This window comes from Neovison vison, chromosome 6 (assembly GCF_020171115.1).
Source record: "Neovison vison isolate M4711 chromosome 6, ASM_NN_V1, whole genome shotgun sequence".
Taxonomy (NCBI): Eukaryota; Metazoa; Chordata; class Mammalia; order Carnivora; family Mustelidae; genus Neogale; species Neogale vison.
In genome coordinates, this window is record NC_058096.1 from 158315069 (window position 1) to 158333520 (window position 18452).

General features: G+C 45.9%; 1 protein-coding gene across 2 annotated transcripts in view; it reads left to right on the forward strand.

Annotated features, from left to right (window-relative positions):
* TRANK1 (tetratricopeptide repeat and ankyrin repeat containing 1) overlaps positions 1–18452 on the forward strand; it is a 95765-nt gene that overhangs the window by 37541 nt on the left and 39772 nt on the right. For both annotated transcript variants that reach the window (XM_044252730.1, XM_044252729.1), the window contains 5 exons: positions 2018–2188; positions 10535–10696; positions 12398–12652; positions 14576–14752; positions 15180–18092. In XM_044252730.1, coding sequence (XP_044108665.1) covers positions 2018–2188; positions 10535–10696; positions 12398–12652; positions 14576–14752; positions 15180–18092 — 3678 coding nt within the window. The remainder of the gene's footprint in view (positions 1–2017; positions 2189–10534; positions 10697–12397; positions 12653–14575; positions 14753–15179; positions 18093–18452) is intronic.

An 18452-nucleotide genomic window follows, 5' to 3' on the forward strand; every position in this document is an offset into this window, starting at 1 on the left:
TCAATGTGGTTTTAATTTGAATCTCCCTGATGGCTAGTGATGATGAACATTTTTTCATGTGTCTGATAGCCATTTGTATGTCTTCATTGGAGAAGTGTCTGTTCATATCTATTTGAGAGAGAGAGAGAGGAGAGCACTAGAGCAAGGGGAGGGGCAGAAGGAGAGGGAGAAGCAGACTCCTTGCTGAGCAGGGAGCCTTGATCCCAGGACCCTGAGATCATAACCAGAGTTGGACGCTTAATTGACAGAGTCACCCAGGTGCCCCTGTAGCGCCTTTTAAGAGGGGCTTGTCACGCCTGGGTGGCTCAGTGGTTAAAGCCTCTGCCTTCTGCTCGGGTCATGATCCCAGGGTCCTGGGATAGAGCCTCACATCGGGCTCTCTGCTCAGCGGGGAGCCTGCCTCCTCCTCTCTCTCTCTCTCTGCCTGCCTCTCTGCCAACTTGTGATCTGTCTGTCAAATAAATAAAAATCTTAAAAAAAAAAAAGGGGGCTTGGCAGGCACCTAATTTTCCCTTCAGTGGATACTCTGGAAATCAGGAATTTCTACCACCTTTAGGGCAATACATTAATTAGTAATTAGTTCTCTGTGATCCTTAGCAAATCACTATAAAATTAGCAGCTCAAAACCACACCCATTTACCAGCTCACAGTTCTCTAGGTCAGTAGTCTGAAATGATGTGACAGTTTTGTGCTCAGTGTCTCCTGTGGCTGAAATCAAAGGTCCTGACAGAGGCTATGTTCTCATCTGGAGTGGTGGACCTGCTTTCAAGCTCACATGGTCGTGGCAGAATCTCGTTCCTTCTGGTTGTAGGAATGAGGCCCTTGTTTCCTCGCTGGCTGTCAGCCGGAGACTGCTCTCGGCTTTTCCAGGCCACACACGTTCCCTGTCATGTGGCTCCCTCTCTCTTCAAAGCCAGCAGGGGAGAATTTCTTAGGCATCAATTCCCTCTCATATTTTAAATCTTTGCCCTCTTCCTGACCTCTAGACCTCTGACCTTTATGGTTCATGTGATGAGGTCAGGGGACTCTCCCTATCCTAAGGTCAACTGCTTAGGGACCTTGATTACATTTGCAAAGTCTCATCACATTTAGATTCATATTTGATTGAGTAACTGGGGAGAAGGTGTGTGTGCACTAGAGGTTGGGGATCTTGGGGATTTGCCTTAGAATTCTGCCTGCCTCAGTCAGATACTCTGTGGGTAAAAACTTTGGCTTTCTGATTTTGTTTCATTTTTTTAAAAGGGGAGAAGGGAACTTGTGACTAGGGAGATAGGAAAGGAGAGCACCATGAACAGAATGATACCTGGAGTAGAGATGCCCCGTCTGGGCGGTGGATTTTAGGAAAGCATGGGTAGGAAGTTGGGGATCAGGCATTGATTTGCTGAACTCTCTGTGCCCACATCAATCTTTGTACCCCCAGGGATACACCTGTTCTATTTGGAAGGCTGTTGCATCTGTGATCATGGAGGCACCTTGATGCTTGGCAAATAGATCCATCAAAGCAGCAAATGGAGCTGGCAGCCAGAGGGTTGGGCCTGGGAGGGTACAAACAGTGACAACAAAAAGACCCTGATGCGAAAGCAATTGCCACTTTCTTCTCCGAGCCCCAGACAGGCTTTTTTTTTTTTTTTTTCTGGAAGAATATTCTGTTTCCTCTCTAGGGAATAAAGAAATCTGAAGTCACAGCTTGCTGTTATCCTTACAGCTGTAACTGTTGCCTAGTAACCAGATTCCCCCTCTCCTTGCTTGTTGCCAGGGAGAGGGGAGAAAGGTAGAGAGGAGCGCACTTCTGAACCTCTTCAAAGCTATTGTCCTACCCACTCCACACAGGACTCCTTGCTTCCAGGAGTTGGGTGGGTTGCCCAAAGCCAGCAGTTTAGATTCTACGAGCAGTGGGACACTGATTCCCTTGCCCCAGGCTGCTTGGGCAGGGAACTGGGAGGAAGAGCACTCATGGGGACGTCTCCTTATGGAAGGAACCATGACAGCCCCCTTTTCTCCTTCTGGCCCACTCTAGGACAAACAGAGGATGTGCAGATGCTCTTGCGCTTTGGGGCAGACCCTACCCTGCTGGATAGACAGTCCCGCTCTGCCATGGATGTCCTCAAGAGGAATAAGAACTTCAAGGCCATTGAGAAAATCAACAGTCACTTGGCAAAGCTGGCCGCATGTTCTAAGGACCTATCAGGTACAGCTTCTAGTGAAACAACTTTTTTTGGGGGGGTGGGTGGTAAAACGGTCCTGTGGCATTAGATACAAATCAGTTTATACTTTCTTAGTCTATGAGGATGGAAGTGAAATCCCCAGTCTTTGGAAAACTTGTTTGCTTTTTTTTTTTTTTGAAATACAAAGAAAACTCTTATTTACAGAGTGTCTATGACATCCTGATAAATTTGCTAGGTCTGCCTTTGGGCAGTTTCAGTGATTTTTTTTTCCATGCGTGCATGTGGTTGGTGAAAAAAGGAAAAAAGTCATACGGAAGGGGGGGCTCAACAAAAATCGAGCTTACTCCTCAAGAAGCAATTACAACCAATAATTTAAAATACATTCATATATCTGGAATAGATATGGTTTATCAGTTTGGGACAGCATCTATTGACTGGCTGCTGTATAGGGTGAAATGCAACAAGTTCACGCCAATTGTTGGATTGTGCCCAGGAATGTCATTTGTGTGATTTACATTCTGTTTCTTAGCTCTAAGTTTTCTGGGCCTCATCCATAGATGAATTGTAGAAAGGAAAAACCAGTAAATGGTATTTACGTGGTGGTAGTATGATTATGTAAATGATTATGTAAATTGTGTTCTACAACTGGTAGCATAGCAGAACCCATAGGAAAGAACCAACAGACGTCCCGATAACTTTGCTATTTCAATGTGATACCATTTAAGCATCCCAGTTTAACGGACCGTGTGTACGCATATATACTCTTTGGACCTTATTTAGATGTTTTATTTAGACTTCAGGCCCAGTGTGTGTGTGTGTGTGTGTGTGTGTGTGTGTGTAAATGCTTCCTTTCATTCTTGCACTCATGTAGGACTGTGCGGCTGGTGTTGTCTGTTCAGACTTCTCTCTTGATCTGTTAGCATACCTACTCAAGAAAGTTTTTACTGGAAGAGGTATGGACTAACGGAGTTTTCGAAGAAATCTTTACATTGTCCTTGAATAGAGGCATTATATTTTTGAATTTAGGCATTGTATTTCATTGATTCTAAATGGCAGTCCCTCCCCACATTTTCACATGTTTAAAACTGGAATGTGTTTCACCATTGGTGATGGGTTACTTTGGTGCAGCCGTTCCTGATGTGTCAGACAATGCACGGGATCTTAGACTTATGAAATATGCTGTAAAACCTCGTTCCTCACAACCATGAGGACACTGTGTCTTTGTATTCTAACCTCCATTTGCTACTGGTTAGAAGTCTGATGTCAGTCTCATTTATTTTCCCTTCTAAGGTTTTCTCTGTCCTTCGAGTTTTGAAATGTTCCTGGGAAGTTTCTCGGTGTGGGTCCTTACACATTCTTATCGCTTGGCTCTTCTTGGCCCCTCTCAATCTAACTTTCTTAGCTCAGGGAAATTTATCTTCTATCATTTTGTTCTCTTCCGCTGCAAGTGTTAAATGGGTGAGCTTCCTGAATTTATAACATGTCTCTCTAATTTTCCCTAGGTTCTTTTCTAGGTTCTTTTTCTTTTCAGATCTTTAACTTGGTCCACAGCTTTTCCTTTTACAACTCAGCTTGCCCATTGCATTTTTAAATTTGGAAACTCAGTTTTAATTTCTAAGAACTTTTGTTTTCTGATTTTTTCCCTAATCTATGGCAGCTTTTTCTTGTTTTATATTTGCCACCTCTTCTTGAATGACATTTAAGAATATTGAGTATTTCTTTTTTCCTAAAAGAATGTTCTCCTCTCTTCCCTGAATTATTTTTTTCTTTGGGGGTGAGTAGTTTCGTTTTCTTGTTTCTCTTTTGTACTATTGCTTTTCTTTAATTATCTTCTGATCTTCGGGTGGTTTATGTGCATGTATGAAGGACTGGACTGATTAATACTTAATAGACGGCTAGTGTGTTTATTGAAGTTACTTGGATGCATTTCCCCAGAAACACTCCCCTCTCCCTGGAGTGGGTAAATCAGTGGCAAGGTGAAGGCAGCCCATTGGGTGTGTGTGTTGGAATGGGAGGCAGTTGGACAGGTGGGGATCATTGCAGTTGCCATGCTCAGGAAAGTTTTATATGGGGGAGACGCTGCTTTTCATTTAGCATCCCTGACCCCCTCATTGCCCCATCTATGTTTTCATTTTCATTTACTTATTTAAAATATCGTCTGTTGTTTCCATGAGATCACTGAAATGAGGGGAACAAAGTATATTTGTAGAGTCCTCTGTTTTTCATGGACTTTTAAAAAAAGCGTGACATATCATATTTAGTTTTTAAAAGACTGCTGTGTCAAAGACTTGTGATTTCTTCTGTGAGGTAGTATAATTAATAAATCACTGTGAAATGCTTTCTGAGAGTTTATGCCTGTAATCTCAGCTTCACATTGGGTTCTACTGTTTGAGAAATTGAAACTAACTGAACAGATTTCTTTGCCAGTGAATTTTCAGGTTTTAGTGTAATAACAAAAAAGGACCACCAGGGGCACCTGGGTGGCTCAGTGGGTTAAGCCTCTGCCTTAGGCTCAGGTCATGATCTCAGAGTCCTGGGATCGAGCCCCACATCGGGCTCTCTGCTCAAGCAGGGAGCCTGCTTCCTCCTCGCTCTCTCTCTGCCTGCCTCTCTGCCTACTTGTGATCTCTATCTGTCAAGTAAATAAATAAATAAAATCTTAAAAAAAAAAAAAAGGACCACCAGTTAATGGTGGGAAATGGCTGACTTGTTTGCAGGTTTTTCTCTTACATTTAATTTTTTTGTTTGCAATTAGTTCTAACCTTAATTCTTAGAATACTGTATATGTGTTTTGTGTATGCTATATCTAATGTTAATAGACTTTAACATAAGTCATGCATTTCTGTTTAGTTTTTAAAGTTTTTCTTTATTTTATTTTAATTTTTATTTTTTTTGGGGGGGAGCATAATAGAGTCTTTGGATATCTGCTAATCCTAAAAACAGCTCGGTTTCTGAGACAGTGTCCCACTCTCCTTTCCTCTCTCTCTCCCTTCACTATATTTATGGTGAAACCAGAAGAAGAGACTCAGTAGAAAAGTATCTGGTTCCCTTTCTCCTTACTAGAATTCAGTTATGCTTGCTTGGGAAGAAAGGCACATTCAGAGGAATGTGTCTTGTTCCAAGCCTGTCTTTTGACTTGTTTGTGATGGTAGTGGATGCCTTGAAACCCATAAGCCCTGATACTCATTGGTAAGCTTATTGGAAATTTGATCACTTTAAAGTTTTCTGGACCATTGACCGTGAATTTTTCCTAGCCATGCTAGAAGAATATTGAAAGACTGTAGGGAAACACAGAGTCAAAAAAAGCAAAAGAAACTGACAAAAATTGGACAAGTGAAGGACGACCAGTTATCAGGCAGGGCTAGCAAGTTGGCATCTTCTGGTAGTGCACTTCCCAAAGACTCCTAGTCATGGAACCCTTGTAGACATCAGTATTGCAATATGACTTCTGTGCTTAATATCATGATTACTTTGTGTATCCATACGGACATAGAGTTGTATATGTACATTTTGTTTCTAAGATTTTTGCCAGTGGTACAAACTTTAAAACGTGAGATGGAGCTTGGGAATCTTTGTAAATGAGGACCATGCAATATAATTTTCGGTACTGATATAAATATTCTATAACTACTCTGTCTCCTAGGATAGCCTCTGATCACCTATTTTTGAGCACTTGAAAAGGGTAGGACTCATGCAACAGAAGAATTGAAATTCTAATTTTACTTAATTCATTTTAATTTTACATAATTGTTAGTGGCCACTGTAATGGATAGCGTAGTTTTTTTTTTTAAAGATTTTTATTTATTTGACAGATAGAGATCACAGTAGGCAGAGAGGCAGGCAGAGAGAGAGAGAGGAGGAAGCAGGCTCCCTGCTGAGCAGAGAGCCCAATTTGGGGCTCGATCCCACCTGGGATCATGACCTGAGCCGCAGGCAGAGGCTTAACCCACTGAGCCACCCAGGTGCCCCGGATAGCGTAGTTTTAGATTTTAGCCCTAGCGTGGTCCCTTTTTCTTTCTTTCTTTCTTTTTTTTTTTTTAAAAGATTTTATTTGACAGAGAAAGAGACAGCAAGAGAGGGAACACAAGCAGGGGAAGTGGGAGAGGAAGAAGCAGGTTTCCTGCTGAGCAGGGAGCCCGATGGGGGGCTCGATCCCAGGACCCTGGGATCATGACCTGAGCTGAAGGCACACACTTAACTGACTAGCCACCCAGGAGCCCCTAGCATGGTCTTTTTAACCAGTGTAGCAATTGAGAAGACAGGCAAAAGGAGGACCAGGAGCCATGGGCATAAAGATAGATCTCCAGTCATAAAAATGAAGATTTTACGAACTTTAATCCCTCCCCATCCTCATGCATTAATGGGCTTGATGGAAGCACACTGTCTTTGGGAAGAGTTACTACTGGGGAGTTGGGTACCCTTGTTCCTGACCTGAGTCCACGGACTGAATGATTTTGTTTTTTACATCTGTGGCCCCAGGTAAAGCACCATAAGGCTGTTAGCTTTTTGTACCCAGACAAACAGCATTCTAACTTAAAGACTAGGATAAAGGATGCTGTCACCCCTGGCTCATCCTGAGTGTTGCCGTGCAACATTTTGATGATTATGGTGGCGATGACTTTGGAGAAGGTGGCTTTTGCACCGAGGTGAGAAATGAAGGGTCTTGCTGAAGATTTCTGCTGTTCTCTAAACCAGAGCTTCCCATTGTTAACAGGAACCATTTGGGAGCCTGTTAAAATGGAGGTTTTGAGTTAGCAGGTTCAGGGCGGGATCTGAGATTCTGTAGCTCTTGCAGAGTAACTGGGGAAGGCCGAGCCCACTTGAAGGAGCAAGGCTTTACCCCTAAGCAGCCAGGACTATATACAGCAGTCCCCCCTTATCTGCGGGGGATACTTCCAAGCCTCCCTATGGGTGTTTGAAACTGCAAATGGTACCAAACCCTGTATGTACTGTTTTTTCTTATGCATACATCCCATAAGGTTTGATTTATAAATTATGCCCAGTGGGAGATTAACAACAGTATAAATAATAGAATAAAATAGAACAATTATAACAATCTACAGTAATACAAGTTACGTGAATATCATCTCTCTCTTTCTCAAAACACTTGATTGTACTGTACTCACCCTTCTTGTAATGATATGGGATAAGAAAATGCCTCCCTGATAAGGTGAAATGAGAATGACATAAGATCTGTGATAGAGCATTAGGCTACTACTGACCATTTTTTTTTCCAAAGATTTATTTATTTATTATTTTAGAGAGCGCTTGGGGGGAGGGGTGGAGAGAGAGGGAGAGAGACTCTCAAGTAGATTCCATGCTGAGTGCAGAGCCCAGTGCAGAGCTTGATCCCACAACCCTGATATCATGACCTGAGCCGAAACCAAGAGTTGGATGCTTAACCGGCTGAGCCACCGAGGTGTCCCTACTACTGACCTTCTGAGGATTTGTCATAAGGAGGATGATCTGCTTCTGGACTGCAGTTGGGTGGCAAGTGAAAACTCTTAGCTGCTTTTACCTGCTTCTCATGGCCACCACTAGGTGGCAGCATGTCCCCCTCTCTGGCTGCTGTTCTCTGTTCTCAGGCTCAAGAACTGGATTGGAGCCTTCCTTCTCAGGGTTTGTAATCTGTGATTACTCAGAGTGAGGACCATTCCAGGCCTCTGAGGCATTGTCTCTCAAGCTCCAGTGGGACCCGGCTGCTTTCTGCTTTGTACTCATGCAGGCACCTCAGATACAGCACTTGGAGGACACTGGAACCTTCCGTCTGTGTCGATTTTCCCCACAGACAGAGCCTGGGACTCAGAGGCCCTGATTTGTCATTTTACCGTCCCTCAGCACCAAAACAGTGCCTTGTTTCCAGCAAATACAGGCGTCCAGAATCCACCTAAAGGACACTCATGATACTTTTTCCTTATTATAAAAGCAACGTTTTCTTTAAAAAAAAAATTACAAAATATAGGAAAGGAATATCACTGTAGAAAATTTGTAAAAGCTTAGTTTTATGTAAAAACAAAAATTTATTGTAATTATACTTTGGCATATTATATGCAGTCTTTTTTGTTGGTGGTGTTTAGCACTTACATAATCATCTTTTAAAAAGCAATCTGTGATTATAATACATAAGCGACTTTATGTTCTGATGTTTCTTTTATTTATTTATTTATTTGACACAGAGAGAGAGAGAGCGAGCGCATGCAAGCACAGCAGGGGGAATGGGAGGCAGGGGAGAAGCAGGCCCCTCACTGTGCAAAGAACTCGATGCAGGGCTTGATCCCAGGACTCGGGGATCATGACCTGAGCTGAAGGCAGCCGCCACGCAGGCGCCCCTCTGACTTTTTTTTGGTCTCTTACTAAGTTTATAGGAAACTTAGAAGAAAACCAGACAAACTCAGAGTAATAAATAAGTCGCCCACGTCTACCGAGGGGTACCATCGCCAGCACCTTTCCTTTTGTATGTCTTTACATTGTTTATATCACTCTCTGGTTTCTTTCCTGACATGTGGAACTTTCTCTGACCCATTGCTTAGCTATTCTGAACCAAACAACCATGCATTTATTATGCAACTGCATATAATGATCTGCATTGGTCAGCTTAGTCTGTTTCTGTTCAGTGTCAAGTGACTTATAATTTTCCTTGAAGAATGATGTTCTAGAAAAGATTTTGGAATTTGCTTCTTTTCCAAGGGTCGTATTTCTCTGTACTGTGAGTTTTCACCATTTCTGTATGTTCGTAGGTATTTAAGGAAGAAGGTGGGAGGGCCGAGTCAGAGCGCATAGACATTTTCTGGGCTTCTAGCTGAGGTGACATAGGTCTTCTTTTGCTAAGTGGTTTCCCTTTCTTTTTCTCTGGAGGATGGTGCTAAAGTGGGTCTTGCTTCTCTCTGACACCTCAAGGTCTCTTGAGTAGAGGGCAATGGGCATTTGTCCCTGACGTCAGTGTGTGTGTGTGTGTGTGTGTGTGTGTGTGTGTGTGTGTCTGGTGTTCTGACTTGAATTGTTGAAAGGTGAGGCAGGTGTGTATGAGAAGGCACAGCAGATGATGTTGGAGCTCGGCTTAAATCCCCTAGATCCCTTTCACCATTGTTGTGTGTGCCCAACATGGGGGTGCCTTCACTTTGGGAAGCCAGCACCTAAGGCTTCCTGTCACAGGGAATAGCACATAGGGCCAGTTTTGTTGGGAATCTTCTAAGCTAGAAGCGCCTGAGAACTCACATCCTCCGAGGGTAGGCTGTAGCCAGTGATAGATTGAGGGTTTGAAAGTCCTTGGGTGGGGACAGCTGGGAGGGGCACTCTCTCCAGAGCTCCCCTGTGGGATCAGGCGAGGCCACCTGGCTTCCTCCCTTCCCCCCCAGTCTGCTTCCTACCTGTCACCTCCTCCAGGAACCACTTCCACACAATCACTGCTGGAAACCCCGATGAAGACAGGATGCTTTTCATTTTTTCCTCATTTTCAAGTAGTCCATCTCTTTTATTTAATTTATTTATCTATTTTAAATTTTTGCTCCCCTATTGTGCTCAGTAAGATTTTGTTTTGAGCAACAGTGCTTTTTGAGTGTATCACCTTATACCAAAGAAAATATCTGCCCATTTCAACATTCTCTCAGGTTTTTTTTTTTTCCTCCTAATCATAACTACTTTCTCAAATTAACTGAACCAGGAGGATACTGTCTTCCCTTCTTCAGCCAGAGAGGTGGCTCTTTCCTCTTGGGTTTTCCTGCTAGCCCCTGGGACATATAGGTGGCTGGCATGTGGTTGGATGTCACTGTGGTGCTAAGCTCTCCTCTTGCTGTCACTTCCTTCAATGCTTCTGTCAGTTATCTATTGCTGTATGACAGACTGCTCCCAAAATTTAGTCACTTTAAACAACAAGCATTTCTTTCGCTCCCGATCTGAAGGCCAGCTATTTAGGCTGGGCTGTTTTCATAGCTTTAACTGAATTCCTCCCAGCAGCTGTGGTCTTGCTGATCTTGGCCAGGCTCTTTCACATCTATGCACCCTCAGCTTGGACAAGCGGACTGATTCCTGTTTGTTCTATGCTGTTTCTTGTCCCCCTGAAGTTGAGACTGGACCAGTGCACATGGCATAGGCCAAGGTCTCAAGAGAGTGAGTAGAACTAAGCCAGGCCTCTTGAGGTTCTACCTCAGAACAAGAACAGAAATCTCATGACTCTCTTCTATCCGTCATACCAAGTCCAGAAGCCGGGCCGGGGGAGGAAGAAAATAGGTCCCACTTCTTGATGGAAGGAGACCCAAAGTCACCAGGCAAAGCAAGGGTATCCACAGAGAGGCTGGAGAACCGAGGTAATTTTTGCAATCTCCCACAGCTGTGGTCTTTGTCTTCAGAAGCATCACCTGCTTGCTTTGCAGGACTGAACAATGGTGACGGACCTGTTAGTGAGACCGACATTTTCCGGAAGGCCTCTGAGCAGCTGGTGAAGTACATGAACTCAGGAAACCGGCTACTGCATAAAAACTTTCTGAAGCAAGAAGTAGTTCAGAGGTTCTTGCGCCTTCTTTCTTCTCTGCAAGGTAACCTTCCTCCCAACATTCAGGTGTGCTGAAGATGATTTATGCCCATTAGAACCCTTTGCTAATATCTTGAAAAACAGTTAATTAAACAAGTAAAAGTGATGAGCTATGTGTAAAACATTCAACAGCACCAAACGTTATTCAGAAGTCTGGATCATCCACCCTGAACGGGAGTACCTAAATCCCACTCCTAGTGTCTGTCTCTATTTTTCTGGTTTTTCACGTATTCTCCTAGAATTACTTTTGCACATTCAGTCGTTTTTTAAATACCCTGGATATTTCTCTCTTCCACAGATCTTGGCTAATGTTGGTATATGAAGTTCTTGTGGAACTGGATGTTAATTTTTTTTTCCACTATGGGGAAATGAGGAAAGTTCTAGAAAAGAACTTAAGATGACACATTTTAGATAATACTTAGGGAAGATTCTAGAAACCCTAAGTAGTTGAAATTTGGTATTTTGGTATTTTTAAATTGGCCATCAGTATGGGCTGTAACGTACTCCCTGGGACCATTCAAAGAGCTGAGATTTCTTGATTTTCCAGAGAGTGCTGGAAGGAGTGGCCAGTGGAACAAAAATGCTCTTCAGGGGATGCAGCAGATCTTAGTGTTTAAGGCTTGGAGTTTTACATTTTTATCTTAATTCTACCACTTAGCAGATCTGGGACCGTGGGCCAATTATTTAACTTCTTAAGCTTTAGTTCCTTCACTCTTGCATTAGCTAGGGTACTTATCTGCTGAGATGCTGGGTCTGGAGCACTTAATCCAGGGTCCTTCACACAAAATTGTTTTTCTGGTTTTCACATTAAATGTTAAACATCAAAATGAATATTCCTGTTAGAAATCCTAGAACATGGTGGAAAGCAAAAACCAGCAAATGCAAATAAAATTGCTCTTATATAGGTTAACTCTTGATTTCTTCCCTTCTCTTCCTTCCCACTTTCTTACTGGTAGGGTTGCCAGACAATATAGAATGCTGGTTGCGTTATAACTTCAAATAAACAGTGAATATAGTTTAAGTATGTCCCAAATATTGCATGAGCTATACTAAAATTTTATTTGTTGTTTATGTGAAATTCAAATTTAACTGACATCTATTTTTGTTTGCCAAATGTGGCAATTTACTTACTGAGGACCTCTTTTAGAAGTTTTTCATCTATAGGATATACCAGCATCATGAACTGGTATAACGATGATCCTGTCTGCGTTCATTAGATATCAGATGGAAATACTTAGCATATTATGATATGAACTTAAGAATTAGGATTAGACCATACTCTCACTACTACCTGATGACTCTCAACTTTTTAATTATTCTATAGTGTCTCCCTGTATTTCAGTGCACACTCTCCATTAGTATTATGCAAAACTTAAGCCAGATTCTTGTCCTTCTGATCTCAGTAGAATGCTCTAACTCACATATTCTTCCAAGACACAGTCAATTCTGCTCTTTTCCCGGGCCAGTCTCTACTCTCCTTAAAGTGTTTCTGACCTTCCCAGAAGGTCACATGGCCAGAGCTTATACTGACATTTACGAGTGGTTGAGTAGCTGTCCAAAGTAATTACTTGCTTGTATTTCCCCCAGAGGTTTAACATACTGACTGACAATTCTTGTTAATTATGCCTAAAGGTGTTGGGTGGTATCTGGGGACAGGAATCATATGAACCTTTTTGGGGGTGTGGTCTATTCTTATTTTTGAAAGAAATTCCTCCTGACCTGGTATGTGACATTAATCGTGATTGCGCCAACACCTTCATCAAGTTTTTACTGGAGAAACAGAAGTGGCCGGAAGTGCTTCTGTTGCTGACTCGCAAAGTAAGTGGGGAGCCACCACTGGGAGACTGCCTCATCAAAGGCTGCAACTTCTCAGACCTTGACCTCTGCACTGTCATCCCCCGCCTCAGCACCTGGGACCCTCGGAGGATGCAGCTCCTGGGCTGCCTCATTGACAGTGGAGGTGAGAATGCAGTGAGCTCTGAAGACTTGTCCCTTGAGTGCCACCGGTCCTGGGTCTTTCACTAGACTTTGGAGACTGCTTTAAATTCTGGCCCATTGTCTTCTTCCATAGCTTCTCATTTTGCACAGCGACCAGGTTAGTGCCCTGTCAGTGGGTGCGGGCCTTGTAGTTCTGCGTCCTTGGGAACTCTAGTCACCGTTGTTGTCTTCTGCCTTGTGTGAGAAACCTCAGGTGTGTGTGTGGGGGGTGGCCTTTGGCCCTGGGTGCGGCACACAGGGTCTTTTCCTCCCAACTGCGACTGCCGGCTAGACTTTTCCCTGCACTCAGTATGCTTCGTGTGTCCCTATTAACTCTCCAGCATTGTTTTCTAATCAGCGGATTAGGATTTGAGCTGCTTCTTTGTAAAGAAACAGCTAAATAATTGGTGGGCGGAAACATTTGCCGAGCCAGCGCCTTGCCCTATTGGGTACTATTTATTTATTTTTTTAAAAATTTAGTTTGTAAAGATTTTTTTTTTTTTAAAGATTTTTATTTATTTATTTGACAGAGCGAGACCACAAGTAGGCAGAGAGGCAGGCAGAGAGAGAGAGGAGGAAGCAGGCTCCCTGCCGAGCAGAGAGCCCGATGCGGGCCTCGATCCCAGGACCCTGAGATCATGACCTGAGCCAAAGGCAGCGGCTTAACCCACTGAGCCACCCAGGCGCCCTAGTTTGTAAAGATTTTATTTACTTGTTTGAGAAAGACAGAGAGAGATCATGAGAGGAGGGAAGGGCAGAGGGAGAGGGAGAAGCATACTCTAGCGGGAGAGCCCCATGCGGGACTCGATCCCAGGATCGCAAGATCATGACCTGAGCTGAAGGCAGATGCTTAACCGACTGAGCCACCCAGGTGCCCTGGACTGGGTTTTATTTTATAACTGATTTGGAAACCCCAACTACCTCCTGCCCCCATTTCCCACCCCCCCTACTCATGCGGCTACTAGTTGTGTGGCCTCAGGCATCTACTTGTTTATAAAGTGGGAATAACAGTCCGTCTCTCTCAGGGCTGTTTTGAATGTTAAATGAGCTCACGCATGCAGGTTCTTGGAAGAGCACTGTGACTGTGTGGTTTTCTGCTTGCTCGGCTGTTTAAGAGGGAATGTCCTTTCTTGGTCCTTATCTCTCAAAGGGCCATACAAAGTCTTTGGTCATTAACTGTTCCCACAGGTTCCAAGAGGTAGATGGAATGCCTCCTGTAGTATATTTCTTCAAAACCATTCCTTGAGGGAAATGTTACTACCTTTGGCTGGAAACTGGCTGTCATGGTCTTCCTGTTTTATTGCTGATTCAGCCGGCACTTAAGAAGCGCCTGCCTACAGTCGGGTGCCAGGGACCAGGGACAGAGTGAATGTGCGGCTGCTGTGCGGGGTGTGTGGATTGCAGGGGTGCAGGTCTGGGAGACGGCAGCGAAGAGGGGAGGCATGGACTGAGCTAAAGGGAAGCTGATGTTGGGGGTGGAGAGGTGTCAGGGAAGATGCCATTTGAGGGTAGGTGGGCATCCTCAGGAAGAAGCATTTAGAGCAAAGGAAGCCATGCTTATATCCTGATCACCGACTATGTGTCTAGTAGGGTGTTGGCCAGGCACTGGGGTTTCTATTGTTCCCGGGCCCTGTCCCCACTTCCGGGCAGTGCTGAAGATGGGGCCTGGGGACACAGAGGGGAGCAGGAGAGTGGAGAGGCCTGGCCCATGAACGGGACACCGGAAGCAGTTGGGCTTTCACTCTGAGGGCCCTAGGAAGCCTTCACCTCAGAAGTCGGGTCAGCATCAGCTCTTCTCTCAGAGCACATGGCAGAAGCCATCCTCTCCTCCTCAGGTGAGCCAGGCAGTCCGTTGTCACAGGGTGCATCCCTCACGGGGTTGTGCCCTTTTCCTCTGTCTTCTCAGCCTTGCCCGAGGGTCTCCACGACAGTCAGGAGAGGCCACTTGTCACGTGCCTGAAACATGAAGACTTCGAGCTGGCGTTTCTTCTCTTGACCAAGGGTGCAGACCCCCGCAGAATCTCCCTCACAGAAGGTGATACTCCTTTGCATGCAGCACTCCACATCTTTTTGGACATTAAAGGTAAGCCTTTATTTTTTAAGCAGTCTGTTCTTTGAAGAGGAAGCTGGATAGTAGAACCAATGCTACGCTTTTTCATCTTTCTTATTGGGAAAACCAACGACCTGAAAAAGGGCTGTTTCTTGGTCAGGCCCACCCATTATCCCCTGGCCTCCAACCAGTAGCTGGGTGAGAAGGAGCAGCCATCACGGTGAATGGTCAGGGTGGGTTGACTGAGGAGGAGTCTTAATTTTCGAAGTTGGCTGTCCCCCAGATGTGGCCACATACCCCTTGGGAGAAAATTGTCCCTGATTTTCAACCACAGGGTTATCGAGTACTTGGGGAGGTGTGGTGTTCTGAGATGCCCCTGGCTGCCATCTCCAAACCCAGAGGTCTCTGTTCCCTGGAAAGAGTAGCTTAGGACTCACAGCGTTTTGTTTGTGTCTTCCAGCTGACATCGGTTTTAATTTCCTCAGCCATCTGTTGGATCTCTTCTGGTCCAACCCCACTGAATTTTGCTACCTCAACCCCAACAGCCAGGACAGCAATGGGAACACGCTGATGCACATCATCTTCCAGAAGGGCATGCTGAAGCGCATGAAGAAGCTGATAGACCTGCTGGTGAAGTTCGACATCAACTTCAACTTGAAGAACAAAGAAGGCAAAGACGCAAGGCACCGGATCAAGAAGAACGACGCTCTGCTCTTGGCCTGGAACAAAGCTCTGATGGAGAGCAAACGGAGGAACCGGCAGGACCCTGCTGCCCATCCAGGGAAGCTCCCGAGGCCCACTGCCCCTGGCCATACATCTCAGCTCAAGTCCCAGGGTTCATCCAAGTCACTGCCGTGCAGCATTCCCGCCAGGGCCCTGCCTGAAGGAGCCGTGGTCCCCGACAGCTGGGAGGCTCTCCCGGATGTGCAGGTGATGAGGGAGGAGCCTGAAGCTGTCAGGCCCTGCTCTCTCAGAGACCGCCTGGTACAGGACATCACGGATTTAATTCAGCAGGTTGAATTGGATACATCCCTCCCCGAGGACTGTCCTCAGGACTCTGAGCCTCTTCAGACGGGTGTTGGAATGGAAGTAAAGAAAGATGAGCTCCAGCGAGCTCTGGGGGCTCAAGGCTCTGACTCAAGTGGGAACCAGCACAGTGTCCTTGAGGCAGGGGGAGCACATGCGCAGGCAGGCCTCGGGGCCTCACAGCTCATTCCTGCTGGCCACGGAGGGAGCGAGGGCAGAGATGATCCGGACAGCTGGAACACGCAGGATATCGAGACCTGCCTCCAGGACTTCGAGAACATGACGTGGGAGATTGAGTGCACCTCAGAAATGCTGAAAAAGCTGTCCAGTAAGGTCATGACAAAGGTCATGAAGAAAAAAATCATCCTAGCTATCCAGCAGCTGGGAAATGGTGAGTGGACACAGGGGCTGCAGAAGCGGCTGAAGCACCTGAAGGGAAGCATCCAGCTCTTCGAGGCCAAGCTGGACAAGGGGGCCCGAATGCTGTGGGAGCTGGCCATTGACTTCTCCCCTCGGTGCAGTGAGAACCCGGAGAAGATCATCGCTGCCGCAGAGCGGAACCTGCACAGCCCGGAGAAATCAGGTCGGGTCTACACAGAAATCATCCGGATCTGGGACATCGTCTTGGACCACTGCAAGCTGTCGGACTCCATCAGGGCCATCTGTAGTGCCTACAACCGGGGCCTATCCTGTGTCCTGCGGAAGAAGCTGAAGGGCATCCACCAAGGCCAGCTGTCAGCCAACGTGAAGATCCAAAAGCGCATACCTCGCTTCTACGTGGAGGACACAGAGGCCGAGAAGAACCGGGAGCATGTGAACCCGGAGTATTTCCCTCCGGCCAGCGCCGTGGAGACGGAGTACAACATTATGAAGTTCCACAGCTTTAGTAATAGCATGGCCTCCAACATCCTCAACGACACGACAGCGACAGTGGAGTACCCCTTCAGGGTGGGTGAGCTGGAGTATGCTGTGATCGACCTCAACCCCAGGCCGCTGGAGCCCATCATCCTCATTGGGCGCAGTGGCACTGGGAAGACCACTTGCTGCTTGTACAGGCTGTGGAAGAAATTCCACAGTTACTGGGAGAAGGCCGAGCAGGCAGGAAGCCCACTGCTGGCCAAGCAGATATGGCTGAAGAGAAGGCTGGAAGTGGAATCCGGAAAGGAAGGTCCCCGTACGGAAGAAGTGGACAAGGAGGAGGAAGTGGAGGAGGAAGAGGAAGGTTCCATGGAAGTGGAAACAGTGGACAGCATAGATGAGGATCAGGATAGTGAAGCCTGTGCAGGGGGACCCAGTGGAGAGCTGGGGCAGCCCGGGCAGGCAGCCGAAGTGTGCGCTGCGGAGCAACCCCACCAGCTGGAGCATTTACATCAGATCTTCGTGACCAAGAACCATGTCCTGTGTCAGGAGGTGCAGAGGAATTTCATTGAGCTTTCCAAGTCTACCAAGGCCACCAGTCATTACAAACCACTGGAACCCAATGTCCACAAACTTCAGGACTTAAGGGACGAGAACTTTCCTCTCTTTGTCACCTCCAAGCAGTTGCTTCTCCTGCTTGACGCTTCTCTGCCCAAACCATTTTTTCTGAGAAACGAAGATGGCAGCTTGAAAAGAGCCATTGTGGGGTGGTCCACACAGGAAGAGTTGACCATCCCCAACTGGCAGGAAGATGAAGAGGAAACCGAGGCTGATGGGGACAATGGCGAGGAGGATAAAGCTCCAGAAACACGTATGTGTGAGAGTGACCCCCGGGTGTATGTGACATTTGAGGTATTCGCCAATGAAATATGGCCGAAAATGATCAAAGGGAAAACCTCCTACAACCCCGCGCTGATTTGGAAAGAAATAAAATCTTTTCTGAAGGGGTCTTTTGAGGCCCTCAGCTGCCCCCAGGGGTGGCTCACAGAAGAAGCGTATAAGAAATTAGGGAGGAAGCGGTCCCCCAATTTCAAGGAAGACCGGAGCGAGATCTACAGTCTCTTCTGCCTGTACCAGCAGATCAGGTCTCAGAAAGGTTATTTCGATGAAGAAGATGTTCTGTATAACCTGTCCCGGAGGCTTTCGAAGGTCAAGGTGCTCCCGTGGTCCATCCATGAACTCTACGGTGATGAGATTCAGGACTTCACCCAAGCCGAGCTGACACTGCTAATGAAATGTATCAATGACCCCAATGCCATGTTCCTCACGGGAGACACAGCCCAGAGCATCATGAAGGGTGTGGCCTTCCGCTTCAGCGACCTGCGCTCTCTGTTCCACTACGCCAGCCGAAACACCGTGGACAAGCAGTGTGCCGTCCGGAAGCCCAAGAAAATCCACCAGCTGTACCAGAATTACAGGTCCCATTCGGGTATGTTCGGGCTTTGTGCTTCTCTGCAAGAAAGGTGCGTGGGCACCATCTGGCACTTTTTTGTTAGGATTTTGTAGCTGAAGTAAGGAGAGTATCTTGGAGTTTGTGGGAAATGCACCCACGAACAAGAAGTCTTATGGTTTCTGCTGCTCCTCATTCGGAGGTTGATAATTCAAGCTGTGGTTGAGTGGAAGTTACATCTTAGGGAGCTTGCCATGACATGAAACCATTACAGGGGAACATTTAAACTGCTTGGGAACTTTTGGTAAAGCACTTTGGAAGCGAGTGCCACAGTCTTGTGGCACATAAAGCGATATGTTGATTAGATTAATTCCCAAAGCAGCTTTTCTCCCAAGGAGA